Here is a 19418-nt window from a genome sequence, read left to right as displayed (position 1 = left end):
AAAGAGTGTGGCTGTCTCATTCATTATTGTTCCTATCATTTAGAATTTAATGTTTAAGCCAAAGAAACGAGTTCTAGGAATTCATGAATGTCACGTCTTGCATTCAGTGTTTAGATGATCTGCATGTTTCTAAGCTTTACTTGAAAAAAAAATAAGCTACTACATTTGAAATTAATGAACCCAAATAGAAGAGCAATAGCATATCTAAGGCTAATGGGAAAATAAGATTATGAGCTGTAAGCAATGAGAGTATGTTGTTTAAATTGAATGTGAATAATAGAACAGTGAGACCCAGCCAATGGACAAGAATTTTAAAAATGTAATTCATAACGAGTTTTCCTTTGAGATGGCTCACTGTGTTCCCAACAAGAGGCAACAGTGTGTCTCTGTGGCTGGGCTCCAGGTGTTCTTGTGTGGCCTGGGCTCAGGAAAAAGCATTTATAAGGACTTTTACATCATAAATAGAATTCCCAGATAGTCTCTTAAGTTTTATGTTAACATAATCCTTTCTGTCTCTTGAAATACTAAATCTGGATTTAGTAAAAGGCTGAATTCTACGTGTCTAAGAGAACTTGCTAGACTGATCTTCTGACCCTTTAGTTACAGGCCACCTGTGTTTAATGAAATAAAAACGTGCGCTATGGTCACTGCTTTTTATCAAGGTTTTAGTGTTTGTCAGCTATGCAATTTCAGACCTGAATGACCACCTGCTGTGGTCCCTACAGCTGGAATAATAAGCTCTTGGCTTAGAACAACGAGGATGAGGCTTCTGTGGCCTCCATCTCCACAGATTGAGGGTCAGTGCAGTTGGCATGATGGGACAGCTCAGGTTAGAATCTGACTAATGCTTCATTGTTTCATGAGTTAGACAGGATTCATTGCCTTCCTTCCCTGAAGTCCTCTTAGAGCAGTATAAGCACTCAGTCAGGGGGCTACAGAAAGCCCTTACTGGGGGGGGGATCATCTTCACGGACAATTGCCCCTCCGTTAACTGGGAGCAAAAAGATTCCAGAGCTTTGCAACGTTAGGAAACAGACTCTACTTCTTGACCCTGCCGTGTGTGGCCTCCTAGTTTAGAGAGGTCTTCCGAATGTTTCCCCGTAGGCTCTGTAAGCAGGAATTCTCTCCCAGCTGTGGCCTGGGCTGGCTGTGCCCTGCTTATGACCCTGGCATGCTGGGCAAGCTGAGAGGTGGCCATGCCTTCCTTTGGCCTAGGAATGGTTGAGCCTTCTCTTCAAGAAAACTGGACTGTTCAGAGGGAAGTATGCTCAGTTTTGTGATTCATATTGTCCACAGCAGAAGACATGTCAGTCCCTTAGGGCAAGCAGAGCTTTTCCTGGCACTTGGATGTGAAATGAATTTCTAGAGTGGGACTTCATGTACAGGGACGTGGTGATGTGCACACAATGTTCTCCACAACGTCCCTGCAGTAAATGCAATAGCACATCCCTCAGGGAGGAGCTGGACACAGGATGCTGAAATGTGATTCTAATGTTTCAAAGTTTTATCTTTCCTTTCCTGGGATTTAGCCAGGCTCTTAAAATAAAAACAGCGAATTTTTTATTATGGGAAATTTCTACATGCATAAAAGTAGAGAGAGTCATTTGGCAAACTACCATGTCTGCATCGCCTAGTTTCAGCAATTATCGACTCATTAGCCAGAGTTTTGACCTTGCAGATGTTCAGACATTTAACTATGAATCTCCCAGATGTTGTTTGGAATCAGGCTGATCCATGATGTAAGTTGAAGTTGGCTTTGAGGGTCTGTTAGGTGGGAGTGGCTTAAATCATCTCCTTTCCATTTTCAGAGGTTTTGGTTTGGAATTGTCCTCCTAATCCTTGTTCCAGCATCCCCTTTAGCATGAAGATGTGGATCAAGAATGTATAAGTGGCTCTGATTCTAATAAATCACGAGATCATCAGAGATGGACAAGGAAGTAGGAGAAGAGGACCCTCACCCTGCACAGAACTCTCAGGCAGGTCTACCTTTAAGGAGCAGACTATAAAGTCAGCTTTATTCAGTGAACACTCAAATGTCTATTATATATGCAGACATCAAGGACCTCCAATTCTGGTGAAGAATCACCCAAAGTTTCCAAGTCTGTCCATGAGTGATTAGGCACTTTATGTACAAGAGATGCATTCATCCCCCAGGAAGGAGGTTTTTACTCTATTTTGACACATTATTTGAATAGATTTGGTATTTTTCTTAAGGCTGAAGGAAATTAGGATCAGTGAACCTAAAGAACAGTCAAGATGCTGATAGGGAAGACAGCCAGACAGCAAGGGAGGAGGTGGAAAAACTACAGATATCTGGATCTGGAAATAAAATACTACTATCATTGGGGGGTCATTTTAGAGTAAGGGTGAAGGACGTCCCCACATGGATCCATGGTACCCGTAGATCATCACGGTGATGATAGGATGATATGCAGCTGTGAGTGGAAAAGGACTTGGAATTGGACGATATTGTTTTAAGCCTTGACCCTACACTTGCCAACTGGGACACCTTAAACAATTTATCTGACCTCTCTGTTGAGTCTGTTCTCAACTCCTAAAATGGATCTGGGGATACCCACCTGACAGATGTGGTGAAGATTAAAGAGATAGTTCAATATGAGCAAGCCCTATAAACAATGAGCTTCAGTGTCTAGTTGGCTGAGTTTTTTATGTTCACTGATGTCACTGGGACACCAAAAAGAGATGTATATTTTCTGTATACTTTGTTTAAGGGAGAAAGTAAGCAGGAATTGCTAAATTCTGACTCTGAAAGAGAAAAATAAAGCTCCTCAAAAAGCTTCTCTCTCTGGTCTTCCCTGGTGGCTCAGTGGTTAAGAGTCCTCCTGCCAATGCAGGGGACACGGGTTCAATCCCTGGTCCGGGAAGATCCCACATGCTGTGGAGCAACTAAGCCCACGTGCCACAACTGCTGAGCCTGTGCTCTAGAGCCTGCAAGCCACAACTACTGAGCCCGTGTGTCACAACTACTGAAGCCTGCGTGCCTAGAGCCTGGGCTCTGCAACGAGAGAAGCCACCGCAGTGAGAAGCTCGCACATTGCAACGAAGAGTAGCCCTCACTCGCCGCAACTAGAGAAGAGCCCGCGCACAGCAACGAAGACCCAGCACAGCCAAACAACAACAACAACAAAAAACCCTTCTGTCTCTGGGATGATTTGTTCATGACAAGTAGGCTTTACTGAGAGGTGAAAATTGCAGAGGATGAGACAGAAAAAGTAAGCTGGGGCCAGATTGCCAATGACCTGTGTGCCATGCTGGGGAATTTAGATTTATTTGTTCAGACATTTGGCTCTTTATTTTGTAAAGTATTGAAATATAAAAATACAAGAAAATAAGTTAGAGTCAGAGAAAATATAAATTAAAAAGTGATATCCTAGTTGGAAAGCGGAAACAGTCATATAGGTCACAGAGCCCTAGAGTGTTGTTAAAACTGAACTTCTAGTAGACTCTGAGTGTATGGCAGCCAAATCAAAAAGGGAAAAAAAAAGAGCAGTCACATAATCTCCATCATTCATGAGGACAAAACATCAGTTCTTATGACTAGTAACACTTTTAAATGAGTGAATTTTCTTGGGAAGGAATTTATAAATGAGGTAGAAAATGATGCATGGCATATACGCTCTTGCCAACATCTTCATGGTAAACGCAATAGTAGATTTTAAAGGGATGTTTCTTATAGGACCCTTCTCTTCCCCTTCCCTACTTAATTTTCCCCACAGCATTTATCACCGAATTTATTATTAATCATTTCATGTGTCAGTCACTCCCACTAGAATATAATCTCCATGAGAGAGTCTTGTTCACTTTTGTGTCCCCAGAACAGTGCCTGGCTCTTCATAAGTGCTCAATATATATGGGTGAATAAGTGAACACAGGTATGACTGCAATTTTTTTAAGCTAGAACTTTTCAAAGTAAGCTTCCTACCGCTGTGTGAGAAAGTTTCATTACTGTACGAATGGAATATTTGACTTCAAGCTATTGAGAAAAACTGAGATTCTGCATTGGTTTTTAAAATTAATCTCTGAGGGTCATTTTTCATTTTACTTGAAAAAATATTTTTACCTATAAATATATAATAATTTTTCAAGGAAGTCCCTCTCTGTAACTTAGCTATGCTACTAATTTTAACTAAGTCCATTTTGTCTCTTACGCCAGTTAACTCAGTTGGACATAGGTTACTGCTATCATAGTCAGTGGGTTAAACTCAGGGTTGACAGAATAGTTTATACACATCAGTGATCAAACACAGTTTTTTTTGTTTTTACAATAAATACACTAAAAACATACTTTCCTAATAAATATTTATGGCCCCTTACAAGTCAAAGTCTTGAAGCTATTTAAAAATCTTTTTAATATTATAGGAAAGTTCTTCATTCTTAGAAAGTAGACTTTGGAAGAAATCTAACTTTATGGACAGCGTGACACATAATACACAAATATTTAACTAAAATTTTACGGTCAAGGGTATGTAAACATTTGTTAATCTTCTTCCTCATCCATCAGTCAAAGTTTTAGAATCAATTCAGTGCTTTGCTTGGTCAAAAGCAATTGTTTCAACAATTTCTTAAGGTTTCTTTCAAGTTTCCTTCTTAAAACAAAATGCGTGGCTTTCGTTTTATCTTTCAATTCATTCAACTACGCTTCAATTTTTAAAAAAAGTATATATATATATATATATATATATAAATTCAATCAATGCTAACTGAAAGACATTTGATTTGGGGCGTTTAATAATTTATTTTCACAAGTAACATATTTTCCATGGAACTTGCCAGATGAATTATATGCAAAATGTATCCCCCAAATGACCAGAGAAATTTATCTGAAAAATGGAATGACTGGATACAAACCAAGTAATTTTTAGTGGACAGCTGCCAAAAATAGTCACATGGAGTAATTTATTATGATGCTGAGGCCCGGTTTGGAACTGTGCCTGCTGGGTATGCACAGCTTTTACATTCAAAGGCGGTCACAACTCTGCAGATGCACAAGGGGCTCCAGACAGCCTCTTGCAAATATCAGCGTTGTGCACTGTTGTCCATTGGAGCAAGGACAAGGTTTTCCTTAGAAGAGAGATCTACTTTTCAATTTTTATTTATTTATTTTTATTTTTTCATTGAAGTGTAGTTGAGTTACAATGTTGTGTTAGTTCTGGTGTACAGCAGTGATTCAGTTATATGTATTCTTTTCTATTATGGTTTATTATAAGACATTGAGTATACTTCCCTGTGCTATACAGTAGGCCCTTGTTTATATATAGTAGTTTGTATCTGCTAATCTCAAACTCCTAATTTATCCCTTCCCCACCCCCTTTTCCTTTTGGTGACCATAAGTTTGTTTTCTATGTCTGTGAGTCTGTTTCTGTTTGGTAAATAAGTTTGCTTGTATCATATTTTAGATTTCACATATAAGTGATATCATATGGTAGTTGTCTTTCTTTTTCTGACTTACTTCACTCAGGATGACAATCTCTAGGTCCACCCATGTTGCTGTAATGACATTATTTTGTTCTTTTTTATGGCTGAGTAATATTCCATTGTATATATGTACCATATCTTCTTTATTCATCTGTTGATGGACATTTAAGTTGCTTCCATGTCTTGGCTATTGTAAATAGTGCTGCCCTGAACATTGGGGTGCATGTATCTTTTCAAATTAGAGTTTTCTACAGATATATGCCCAGGAATGGGATTGCTGGATCCTATGGCAACTCTATTTTTAGTTTTTTGAGGAACCTCGATACTGTTTTCCGTAGTGGCTGCACCAATGTACATTCCTACCAACAGTGTAGGAGGGTTCCCTTTTCTCCACATCCTCTCCAGCATTTGTTATTTGTAGACTTTTTAATGATGGCCATTCTGACCAGAGCGATATAATACCTCACTGTAATTTTGATTTGCATTTCTCTAATAATTAGCAATGTTGAACATCTTTTCCTTTGCCTGTTGGCCATCTGTATATCTTCTTTGGAGAAGCATCTATTTAGGTAGAAGACAGAAAAGGAGTTTCCTAGTTACAAGGCTGCCTTTCTAATAGTCCTTAATGAGCTTTTCCCAGCTTTCAACTACAAAGTCTATACAAACACACGAAAGGGGGAAAAACTCACAGCATCAAAAAAAAACCAGATAAGAAGTCAACTATTGCTAGAATGCAGAGGGAACTTCCGTTTGCCACAAGGAGGTATGAGATGATAGAAACAGAAGGCAGAAAATTTACCTCTAACTTAAGTAGAAAAAGCCATTGCTTTTATTCCAGTTCTAGTTTCTAAGATATAATTGATGAGTGTGTCCTTAAACTAAAGAGGACTTGATTATGCAGTTTATAAGGATGTGTCCTATTCCCTTAACAACAACTACAACTTCAACTAACAAAAGAAAGACACCTACATAAAATCTGGCTCTTTTGGTTGAGCTAAATGTCATGTTTGACTGTCTGGCTTCTTGGTTGGTTGCAGAGGTCAGAGTTCCATCCACTCCTGGTTTAGTCGCTTGTGACAAGAGGCATCCTCTTATGGTGTAAACTGTGATCTCACCATGCAGGGGACAGTTTTTCTTAGAAAAGGAGTCTGTGGGTTAGGGCAAGTTAGATGGAGGCCATAGAAATATAACTACAAATAGAATGCAGCCATAAAACAATTTTACCTAATGACCTCTGTGGGTTTTCCTTCCAGGAATGTAAGGAGTCAATAGTAGGGAATTTAAACATTCAATTCACATACTGATAGGTTAGAGATAAAAAAGATAATTTTTAAAAATAGAAGCTAAAATGGCATTTGATAAAATTTGATCATTGTTCCAAGCATTCTACTTAGTGATAAATTCTACAAACCTCCCTTTGAAATCAAAATTATTCTGGATGTGCCACCAATGTAACCATGAGGACTAGAGAAGAGAAGGTGACATTATCATGATTTGCAATTGATGTTCTCTTTGTTTTTTTTGGGGGGGGGGTGCTTGTTTTATCTGAAAAACTCAAGAGAATCAACTAAAACCTCTGACCTGTAATGAGAGCCCAGGGTGATGACAGGTAACATAACGTTATCACTTTACATGTCAGTAATAATCGCTAGCAAGTATGATGGGTATTACAAGAAAGGGGTGAGGAAAGGATCTCATTAGCAATAGCTACAAAGAAATCTAAATATTCAGGAGTAACTTAATCAAGAAATGGACAAGAAGTATAAAACTTGATTAAGAGACAAAAAATTAAAGAGAAGACAACCCTTTTGTTTTTTAAGAGAAAAGATGTTGTGTAGTGCTTGGTGGGGGTGGGTGGGTACGGGGTGGGATCCTGAGTTAACAATACCTGGAGGAGCCCAGAGAGTCCTGTAAGATCAAGGGCAGGAGCCTGGGTCCCCCACCCCCTCCAGAGAGGGAAGTAGGCAGGGCTGGGAGAGGCTGTCGGCGGCGGGGCTTTGAAACACCTGCCTGATGTGTGGGGCTTGGGGAGAGCTGGGAAGGGTTCTTTGGTCTGTTTTTTTTTTTTTTTTTTTTTTTTTTATGCAGTAAGTTTTATTTATACCATTCTCCTTTGCTTCCTCCTCTCCATTCTTCATGAGAATCTGCAGTCACATCTACAACAAGGCTTTGGAGCCAGATCTGTGTTTTTTTTAGATGCATCACCACCCTCAGGCCAGCATTAGGAAGAGAGCAGGAAGGCTCTGTTTTATTTGGATTTTACAACTGCCTCAGAAATGAAGCTTCCAGTCAAATGCAGTTCTGTGGGTCTGACTTATGGTCTTTTACTAGTATAACAAACCAAACAAAACGGTCCTTTTTATTTTCCCTCATCTGCGTGGCTGCACATTGAGCCTCATGTGCAGAGTGGTTTGGTAAATTCTCTCAGTGATTTGGAAGGGTGGGCCCCGTGCCACATTTCCTGATGCTTTTGTCGCAGGCACTATCTATGCTGAAGGATTTCATTTGGAGTGACATCTAATTTAATGACTGTAGCTCAATACATCTGCTCTGGCATAATTCTCATTTCCATGTCAGGCCAGCAAAACTTTATTTTTTGCTTAAAATAATTATTTTTCCATTTATGGTTTAGGAAGGTTGAAAACCATTGCGATACATATCAATAAAAAACATGTTTGAAATTAAACTGTAAAGAAATAGACTATTTTTTAAAGCTATGATTTTAATCAGATCATGATATAAGTGATACGATTTAAATACTTAGTGTTGATACAATTATAAAAATAAGTGGTACGTTTGAACTTTGAGTTTCACAGTCAACGCACACATTTTAGGGGACTCAAGTAACATACACCATATATTTGTGTTTTAGGCAACTTTTTCGTGTAACTGTGATGATCAGTACACGGGTACTTTCTGTGAAGAATTTGACGCCTGCCAGAGGAAACCCTGCCAGAACAATGCGAGCTGTGTTGATGCGAATGAAAAGCAAGATGGGGGCAACTTTACCTGTGTTTGCCTTGCTGGTAAGGTTTCCATAGTTCATAGTTGCTATGTGTCTCTCTGTAGAATAGACACTTATTAATTAAGGATGGTTAAGCATACATTGTTGGACAGGTGACTTTAAGGTCTCATTTGGTTCCATCAGCCCATGCTGATAGAAATGGAGGAAGGAAGTTTCTATGGGGATAAACATCATGTTCTTTGGCTGGCTTTCTGATGTTAGGATGCTTCTGTCTTAGCATTCCACCATTTTTGTTCTGGACTAATGATATTCCTGGTCAAATAGAGGCCTGGATGTTTCAAAGACAATTCTGCAAATATGTACTGAATGTGGGCTGGCGCTGTGCTGAGTGATAGCATGCTAAGTAACTTAAGGAGAATTTAGGCTAAACTATGCAGGGTGTTAGGTAATGCCACCCAGTCCTCTCATTTGTGTTCATTTCCTTGTGTTCACGTATGTTCATTGTTCCAAGTTCTTGGAACACCATCCTGCACAATGGGGCAAGTCTTTAATATTCCTTGGTTAGTATGGGGGATTCATTGATCTTACATGAGACTTTCAGACCCTCGGAGCACAAAGGAGAGGGCAGAGGACAACAGACTTCTATTCTCTGGCAATCATCTTATTGACTTACTGCTCAGCCAATTGGTTATAAACATAAACCCTCAAGGAGCAGGAATGGCATTTTATTGGTGAACATTTTGATACAGCTATTTTGATGCAGCTTAAAGGCGAACACCAAATTACTCCTTTTTTATCATCAATATCATGGAAAACTGACATCATCTTTCTTTTTCCATCTCAGCCTGTTGCCAACATTTGCCACTGGGCAGGGATTCAGGGTGATGTAGGAGCTGAGGATGGAGTGAAGTGGGAGTTGGGGTGATTAAGTGCTCATTGTAAGAAGCAAGGCCCATCCATGCAGAAATTCATAAACAAAAAAGGGAAAGTCCTTCACTCATCTGTCCCAGCCCAAACTCTATAATAAGGGTAGGTCAATAGTTTGATATATTTTTTCCAGACCAGTGTGTGTGTGTGTGTGTGTGTGTGTGTGTGTGTGTGTGTGTGTGTGTGTGTGTGTGTGTGTGTGTGTGTGTGAGATTTCCCTTACAGATCAGATGATTGAGTATTTTTCTATATATTTAAAAAAACTGATTATGGTATACATACGGCTCTACAACTTACTTTTTTCAGCGTATATTTACCAGTAGATCATACATATCCTTCCGTGTCAGTACATATGGGGCTACCTTATTCATTTTAACAGTTTCGTAGCACATCTCCTAAATTTGTATCTCCAGGTGAGACTACTGCCTACTTGCCATCTCCATTCAGATGTTCCAGACCACCTTAAGCCCAGTCATTCCAAAACTGAGTTCATCACATCCCCAGCTCCACACAGCTCAGCTTCTGGTGTTCCATCTATTTCTACAAGCCAGACATCTACAGGTCACCCTAAGTGCCCCCACCCTCTGTCCTTTCTGCCTCCAAGTGTTCTCCATCTTACCACCAAAAGACTTCGCAAATCCCCCCGCCCCTTCTCTGCAGCCCCACTGCCACTGCTCCCAGGCTAGCTGCCTTTGCCCCTTGTCTGTGTAACTGAGATAACCTCTCACACTTTCTCTGTCTCCTCTTGACTGTGCTGTGCCCTGGAACCAGAGTGATCACGCCAAAGTGAGCCCTGGCTTTCGTTATGTCAATGCCCCCAGACTGTCCATTCTCCTGGGTGGTTATTTTCCAGTGCAGATCTGATGTAGCTGCTTTCTCCCACTTAATCCCCCTCTTCCCATCGCTCCTGGGATGAAGACCGGAGTCCTCATCCTCCTTCTCCTCCGTGACCTGTCGCTCACCCACCTTTCCAGCCCCATCTCACCCCACTGCTCACCTTGCTCTGGGACCAGCTACCTTGGCCTTTCATCTCCCTGCCTGCATGAGCTGCTGCAGGACCACCTCCCCGTCTCTGTGCCTGGACAGCTCTCCCTGCTGCCTCCCTTTTGCCTGGTTTCTACTTTGGACCTTGTTAAATGCCCCCTTTCCTTGGGAAGTCTCAGCTGAATGCTTCAGTCTAGGTCTCCTTCCCTTTTCCTCTTTCATAGCTGGGCGTTCCTTTCCTTCACAGCCCTCATCTGTTTGCAGTGGATGTGTACACATGTGGTTCTTTGATTCCTGCCTGTCTTCCTCCTCAGAGTCAACCCTGTGAGAGCAGGACCTGAATAGTTCCGTTCAACATTGTGTCCCACCGTGTCTGATGAATCCGGGATGCTCAGACAATGTGCTGATGAGATGGATTAATGAAAGAGTATGAACGTGGCCTGATGTTTTAAACCACTCCTCTATTGATGGGTCTTTAAGAGAGTTTCAGTTTTATTTCTCTTTTATAAGCGATGCTAGGATGAATAAAGATCCTTCTATAAATAGTCTCAATCAGGGCTGGTAGGTGGGGCTTGTCACTGTTTGGACTGAAATGATTTGTTTGATATTTTACTCAGGTCTGTTCTCAGAGGAGATTTCTCTATTTTTAAAGGAACTCAGGTGCATAGAATTGGAATGACCATAATGCTTGGTTCGTGATACTCTCTCATCTTGTCCATAGCGTGCTTTTCTATATTTACTTAGATACTTTAATATGCAGTAATCACTGGTGGAACCACCACCAAAACCAGAAGTTCAACCTGATGACTAACCATATAGTCTCCTCATCAGGCCATCCCTCGGTCTCCCTTCCCCATCCAGAGCTGACAGTCACCCTGAATCTTGAGTTGATCCGTCCTTTGTTTTCCTCTTTATATGATCTTGGTATTTACATGTTTTTTGTTTGTTTGTTTGTTTGTTTGTTTTTGCGGTACGCGGGCCTCTCCCGTTGCGGAGCACAGGCTCCGGACGCGCAGGCTCAGCAGCCATGGCTCACGGGCCCAGCCGCTCCGCGGCATGTGGCATCTTCCCGGACTGGGGCACGAACCCGCGTCCCCTGCATCGGCAGGCGGACTGTCAACCAGTGCGCCACCAGGGAAGCCCATATTTACATGCTTTTTACAGAAGATTTTATCTTTGTTTTAACTGTGCTCAAATTTATAAAAACAGCATCATGCGTGAATCGTGTTATGTCATCATGTGTGTAATTGTCTGGTGCTTACTTTTTTCACTTGATCCCGACTTGCTGAGATGCATCTACATGGTTGCAGTTCATTCTTTTGGATTACTATATAAAATTTCATTGCTCTGTTCTCCTGTGGACAGGCACAGATAAGCACATTCTTGTATGCCTTCCATTGTTTATGTGCTAGGGGTTGTTTTAGGTTGTACCTAGGAGTGGAATTGCTGGAACATAACATATATGACTGATCAATTATAGTCGGTCTTGCCAAACTGTTTTCCACGGTGGCTGCACAAATATATACTCCCACATGAAATGCATAAGCGATCTTATGGATTCAGATTTTCTTCAATATTTTGTAGTATCAGAAGTTTTAATTTTTGCTAACTGAATGGGTGTAGAAAAGGTACCTCATTGTGGTCTCTGTATTTTGTGGTTCACTAATGATGCTGGGCTCTTCTTCCTATGGTCATTGTTTTCCTATCTCTTGTCCAAATTTGTGTGTGTGTGTGTGTGTGTGTGTGTGTGTGTGTGTGTGTGCGCGCGCGCGCTCTTCTCATTGGTTTGCAAGAGTTCTCTGTTTCTTTTTTGTTCTAATCATTTGTCATTGTCAATTGTATGAATTGAAGATATTTTCTCCAAATGTGTAATTTGTCTTTTCACTTTGCGGGATCTTTTTTTAATTGGAGTTTAGTTGATTTACAGTGTTGTGTTAGTTTCAGGTGTATAGCACAGTGATTCAGATATGTATTCTTTTTCAGTTTCTTTTTCCTTATAGGTTATTATAAAATATTGAGTAGAGTTCCCTGTGCTATACAGTAGGTCCTTGTTGGTTATCTCTTTTATATATAGGAATGTGTATATATTAATCCCAAAACTTTGAGGGATTTTTTTTTTTTTTTTTTGCGGTACGCAGGCCTCTCACTGTTGCGGCCTGTCCCGTTGCGGAGCACAGGCTCCGGACGCGCAGGCTCAGCAGCCATGGCTCACGGGCCCAGCCGCTCTGCGGCATGTGGGATCCTCCCGGACTGGGGCATGAACCCGTGTCCCCTGCATCGGCAGGCAGACTCTCAACCACTGCGCCACCAGGGAAGCCCCATTTTATGTCCTCTTTAAGAAAATATTTTCCTTCCTAAAGATCTAAATGATATTCAAGTATATTTTCTACCAGGCATTTAAAATTTTTGATTTTCAGCAAAGTATTTAATTAATATGAATTTGATTTTTGTATATATGGTTTGAAATTGGGATATTTTATCTTTTACTCTAACTTTGTTTTTCTTCTTCGAAGATACTCCATTTCTATAAATACATAGTATATGAAACCTTTACACTGTGCCCCCTTCTCTAGAAAGCTGCTGATAGAATTTGGAATGACTGGATACTTTATACATTTTTAACTGTGCTTATTCTCATTTTAGACATTTCTGCACTGTCAGTGTTTAACCGTTGATTTGAAATTTCCAGAAGCAGTGTAAATTAGTTTTTGCTTATTAGTGGGGAGAAGAATTTCACCTCTATCATCTAAGATGATTTAATATCTTTCACGTGGATAGCACATCATGGCTTTTTCTGGGTGTTTCCAGGTGGCACATATAGACATACAGCATTCTCCTTGGTTCTTCTAATAACAACAATAACAATAAAAATAAGTACTTTGACTTTCAATTAGCTTCAGGAACAGAGAGTTGCACTCTAAGAATTGGATTTTGATAATTAGACTCAGGGACAGTTTGGTGATTTCCAGTAAATTCATTAGAATTGCGCTGGAAGCTGAGATACGGCAAACAGATCTTGATTTGCAAAGTGATCATCTTTTATTTCTTCTATTAAAACAACAAAACTATAACACCACATTTGTAAGTCGCTATTGTTTTAATAAACGACTTTCTAACAGTTGTTCTTCAATTTCCTGAATATTACAGGTTTAAATCTATCCAGTTTTCATAAAATAACATACAGTTTTATTTTAGAGATACATACCTTTGTATACTGGTCACAGTTTAAACAACTTTACATAATCTCCGCTGACATTTACATCATGCTGTTTTCTGGTTCTTGAATGGCATAGAGTTTGCATACAGTTGTCCACCTGTGAGAAAACCCCAGCACCTAAAAGAAATTCTTTCTTGTTTAATAGAAATGTAAAGCAGCTAGAGAACCACAGCAGCTATTTAAAATCTTTTCTCCTCTCCTTGAATCTGTAGCTCTGTCTTCATCTCTCTCACCTTCTACTTTATCCAAAGGTGGCCTCACATTGGCTGGGGTCTCTCAGCCATCCTGTTTCTATCACGGTCTCTCTGACTTCCAGTAGCAACTTCACTGGCCTTTCCTGGAACTGGGGCTGTGGGATTCCTTCTCCCATAGCCTCCATTTTTCCTCATGCTCTAGGACATCCCAAGCAGGGCTAGAAGAGATCTAGGAAATCTGGTACCTAACTGTCTCTTTGCTCAGCTACCTCCTGACTTGTTCCTGCAGTTCTCTTAGGACGGTTTCTACTTTATCATTTCCCACGTCCTGTGGGAACAGCCCTTCTTTCCCCTTTTATAGAGCATCTAGCTCTGTCTCTCCATCTGCTTTTTTTTTCTTCTTAACATTTTTTTTCTTTGGCCGCACCCCACATCATGTGGGATCTTAGTTCCCAGACCAGGGATCGAACCCGCACGCCCTGCAGTGGAAGCCCGGGGTCCTAAACCACTGGGCCATCAGGGAAGTCCCTCTCCACCTGCTTTTTACTGTAGTACACACACACATGCACACAAACACACAGACGTGTGCACACGCTGATAGCTAGTGTTTGTTCAGTGTAACCACGTGCCAGGGCTGTGCTGATAAGTGCTTTCCAAGGCTGCTCTTTAGAACAATCTCCTAGTTAATTATACCACTCTATAACACTCTTAATTATACCATTTTTGTAGATGAGAAATCTGAGGCACAGGGGATTTTGTAAGTTGGCCAAGAATATTAGAGGGATGCTCGACGGTAGTCACACACCAATCCCCGAATCTCAGTGGCTTCCAAGCAAAGGTTAAATTTCTGCTGTGTCATAGTTGGATGAAGGCACTTGGCCTCCAGGTGGTAACTCAGGGATCTGGAGAGTCTTGTGTGATGCTCTGAGAGCAGTGCCTGGACGTGTCGTTGTGTCACTGCCGCCACATGCTGTTTGCCAGAATTTGGTCCCTTGGTCCCTAGAGGTTTTGCCTGGGAAGAGGAGTCGGTGTGGCGAACATTCTCATGGTCTCCGCCATGCCAGGTGCACATGCCCATAACTGTTGGGGCTGAGGTTTGAACCCAGGTCCTCTGCCGGGCTCCCAAGCCCATGTTCTTGGTCATTTTATTACACTCTTTTCCTGTGTGTGTAGCCGCACTGCGAGCTGAGGACTCTCCTGGTACAAACATGTGATTCAAAACCATGTCGTGCTTTCAACTTTCTCATTTCAAACAGGACTCTCCTTAAGAGGAGAAATATTAGGCCATTTTGCCCCAAAGCGGGGACTGGATGCTTGAAAAGAGGCGTTTTCTATTTAGTTGAGTTCTGAATGTCCTTGAAAAGCTTATGTTTCCATAGGAAAACTACATTTCCTTCGTGAGAAAAACTGTTTCCGGGTTAATTAACATCAATTAATTGACCTCTGAAGCTCCAGATATGTGCATAAGAACTCTCTAGCAGTGGGAAGTGTGCTTCCTGTTGAAAATTTATCGCTGTGCTTTCATGTTTGCGAGTCTGATCATGAGACATGATCTTGTTTGATGAATGAATGAATTCAAGCCATGTTGTTGTCACCAGAGAAAACTTCCACAAGTCTTCACAGAGACGTTGTCTTGATGCAACACTCATTTCTCTTGAGAAGAGAACGATTCTTGGAAAGGAAAAATATTATTTTCAGCAAAGAAGCTTCTGCTGCAGATTTGCTAATATGTTGATGTTTTGCTTTAATTTCTACATCAAATGCCAGTACAAAGAGGATTTTTGAGTCATCGGTAATCTAGAAATGTATGAATATGGTGTGTTGGATGTTGAGTGAATTAAGTAATAAACTCTCTGCTGTAGTTTCCATTTTGATTTTTACTACAATTTCTTGGAAGCAGGAGGTGACTTTTTTTTTCAATAGTAAAACATTGATGTGTCATATACATGTGTTGCACAATATAAGATGAATTGTAGATTATGGTCAATCCGATTTCTGTTTTGGGGGGAAATTTTTATCAAGGGTGATTGATAGTTTTCTTGAAATTTTTGGCAATACTTTCAAAAAGAAGGGGGTTGTCAATAGCACCAAATACTGCGGGAGAATCTAAGAGGAGGTTATTGACTTTGGCAACAGGTTTGTCCAAACCATTGGTGGCCTTCTGTTTACACTGATGTGATAAGGGTGCCTCAAAAGCTTTGAGGTCTCCCTAAAAGACTTCATACGGTGACAGAAGCAAGGGAAGGTGGCTGGGAGTTACCAGACACACTGAAGGGCAACACCATATATGGAGATAGTCATAGCCACTCGGTTTTCACGTCGCCTAGAAGCTTCCCAAGTGACACTGGTTGGCAGTGACCAGGTGACCGGATACAGATGGGCAGGATGTGAGAATCAGTGAGTGGCAAATACAGACTGCTCTAAAGATAACGTTAGTGGCACAGTTAGTGTGCAGAACAGAATTAGAAAGGTCTCTTTTATATTATTTTTAAAAATTATAACATACAATTTAATAGCACAGGCTCTGAAGTCAGAATGCCCTGATCACAAGGATAAATCTCACACAATTAGAACTTAAATGTGGGCTATTTCCCATCACCCCACTATCATACTGTCCGGTTCAGAATGAACTTCCTGGAGACTCTGCTTGCTGCCTGAGGTTACATGAGCCCCAAGTGCCAGAGTCAGAAGACCTGGTCCCGTCTAGACCACTACCTGTCCCACTTGACCACAGCCTCTGGAGACAGCAGTCTCAATCCTGCTTCCATCCTTACCGTTTTCTAGCTGGGCTCCTTAGGCAAGTTACACAACCTCTCTGGGCCTGCTTCTTTGACTTTGCAGGGACTTGGCAACAGCCCTCGTCACGGCTGGTTATGAGTATTAAATGAGAAAACAAGCTCCAATTCTGTTGACACATGTCTCCAGTACTTAGCCATGGCACATAGTGGGTGCTCAGTAAAGATTTGTTGAATGAATGAATGAATAGAATAAGATGAAATTCTATCTGAGGCATCCAGATGTATATCGAGGACTGGATTCCCTTAACTCCCCTCTCTGCCTTCTCTCCCCAGGCTTCTCCCTGTAGCACACGTATTTTTTTTCCCTCCCACATCCGATTGGGGCTGGCCCGGGGCGGCACTGCTGTGTTACATGACTCTTTATTTCTCCATCCCCTGTCAGTGCCACGCCTTGTGCTTTGCTCACAGTAGACGTGGAATTTAACTTCTTTAATCAGGATTTATTTTATAAAAGCCTTCTAATTTCAAGAGTGTAATTTTTCCTCCAAGGAGCTATTACTTTTTCTGAAAAGAATAGCTGTGATGCATGTTCAGAACCACCACTGCCAAAATATTATGTATCTCAGCTTCAGAGCAGTTCATCGTTCCAACTAATTGTTGATTTCAGCCTGTTTTTAAAACTCATCATTTCCGAGGTGAGGGGAGTGCAGCATGTGTTCCCATCCCAGCTTTACTCTTTTAAACACTGGGTGTGGCTCAAATCAGCATCAAGGTGCCTTTGAGCGTGAGTTAGAAATGGGTCTGCTCCTCCTGGAGGTGAATCCCGAGTAGAATTTGCTGAGTCCCTACACCCAGCTCGAAGGGTGAGTCCAATGGCAGATGAGTGCAGGTTTGAAGAAGTGGGTTAGTTCAGTTTCAGAATGGAAGGAACCTCAGAAGTGCCTCTGTACGTGACGTGGCGGGGGCGGTAATGACGACTCCATAACGGTGGAGGATGTGACCAAGGTCCATAAGCTCACAGGGCAAGTCAGGCTTCTTCACACTGTGTCCATCTTTGGGTCAAAGTGTGTTTACTGAAACATTCTCATGGTCTGTGAATTTTCCACTAGTTATGAGTAGAGCGGGAGGTATGGGCATCTCTGGCGGGCTATGGACCATGATGCAGAGAGAGTGCCAGTTGGGTCCAGGGGGCAAAACAGAACTGTAGTGTGGCCAGCCTTGGGTCCAGTCTCTTCTACTTACTAACTGTGCGACCTTGAATTGCCCTCCGCACCTCTCTTGGGTTTCCTCATCTTTAAAATAAGGGCTTGTTGTGAGGATCACTGATTGATTCAACAGTCATTTGTCAAGTGTCCACTGTGTGCTGGGTATTTTCTAAGTGCTAAGAACCCCACTGTGAAATAGCAAAGACCCTATGTTCATAGAGGTGGTGTGTTAGTGAGGAGATGAGTCAACAATATGCACGTGTGTGTTCTTTGGGGTATGTGTGTGTGTGTGTGTGTGTGTGTGTGTGTGTGGTCAAGGGAACGCATCATGGTGATAGATGCTAGGAAGAGAAATAAAATACAGGAAAGAGATAAAGAACTGGGAGTATGACTAGACAGGGGGATTGGGTGAGGCCTATTTGAAGGGGAAATGCTTGTGTAGAGACCTGACTAAAATGAATAAAATGAGCTTGTGAACGATGTGAATGGCAGAGGGAATAGAACATGCAGAGGTCCTGAGGCATGAATATGCCAGGAGTGTGTGAAGGGCACAGAGCCGAAGAGAACCAGTGATGACACTTGGCTGGGACCAGACCATGTGGGCAGGACAGGGATTTTATCCCAAGAGTGACAGGAAGCCATTGGAGGGTGTGAACTGGGGTGGGCCATCTGATTTTCCTCTTGAAGGAGAATACACATAGGGAAGGAAAATTGGGAAACCACTCAGGAGGCCATTTACTCTCTGGAAAAGAGAGAGTGCCGGCTTGAGCACCATGGTACTGGAAGTGGTGAGGTTGGGATTCAGGGTGTATTTGAAGGGATTGCTGATGACACTTCTGGTGGATTAAATGTGAGGTGTGAGTGGCAGTGGGTAGTTGTGGATGATGCCAAAGCTTTTTTTAAAATAGCAGTTTTATTGAGATATAATCCACATACCATCGAAATGGACAAGTCAATGGTCTTTAAAATATATTCACAGAGTTGTGTTAACTGTCACCACAGTCAATCTTAGAATTTGTTCATCACCCTAACAGCAGCCCTTTCTCCTTTAGCTGGCACTCTGAACCTGCTACACACACACGCACACACTGCGGCCTAGGTGACCCCTGATCTACTTTCTGTCTCTGTAGATTTGCCTACGCTGCACATTTCATATAAGTCGAAAAATATGATATGTGGCCTTTTGTGACTGGTTTCTTTCCCGCAGCATCATGTTTTCAAGGTTCATCCATGTTGAGCATGTGTCAGTATTTCACTCCTTTTTATGCCCGAATAATATTCCATTGCATGGAGACACCACATTTTGTTTATCCTTTATCCATTGACAGAATGTGGGTTGTTTCCGCCTTTTGGCTGCTGTGAATAACGCTGCTGGGAACCCACCCTCTTATGCTCCTCCTACTCCAAAGGACGAGCTTATGCTTCCAAACTTTTTGTTTGGTCTTCCTCTCCCTGCCATCCCCCCCTCCCTGTCCCCCGTTTCCTTCCCAGCCTCCCGTCTGCAAGGGTTGGAGGTCTCAGCTAAAACCAGTCCCTCATGGGCTTTCCTGGCGGCCCAGTTGTTGGGACTTCGCCTTCCCTTGCAGGGGGTTCGTGTTCTATCCCTGGTTGGGGAGCTGGGATCCCACATGTCTCGTGGCCAAAAAACCTAGACATAAAACAGAAACAATATGGTAACCAATTCAATAAAGACTTTAAAATGGTCCACATCGGGCTTCCCTGGTGGCGCAGCGGTTGAGGGTCCGCCTGCCG

At 41.8% G+C, this 19418-nt stretch overlaps 1 protein-coding gene across 1 annotated transcript in view; it reads left to right on the top strand.

Moving 5' to 3' along the window:
• The window catches only part of DNER (delta/notch like EGF repeat containing), a 333590-nt gene that overhangs the window by 189545 nt on the left and 124627 nt on the right, over window positions 1-19418 (top strand). Inside the window, 1 exon segment of the mRNA XM_007453261.1 lies at window positions 8309-8462. Coding sequence (XP_007453323.1) covers window positions 8309-8462 — 154 coding nt within the window.

Source organism: Lipotes vexillifer, unplaced genomic scaffold, assembly GCF_000442215.2.
Source record: "Lipotes vexillifer unplaced genomic scaffold, Lipotes_vexillifer_v1.1 scaffold471, whole genome shotgun sequence".
NCBI lineage: Eukaryota > Metazoa > Chordata > Mammalia > Artiodactyla > Lipotidae > Lipotes > Lipotes vexillifer.
This window is presented reverse-complemented; position numbering and strand designations above follow the sequence as displayed.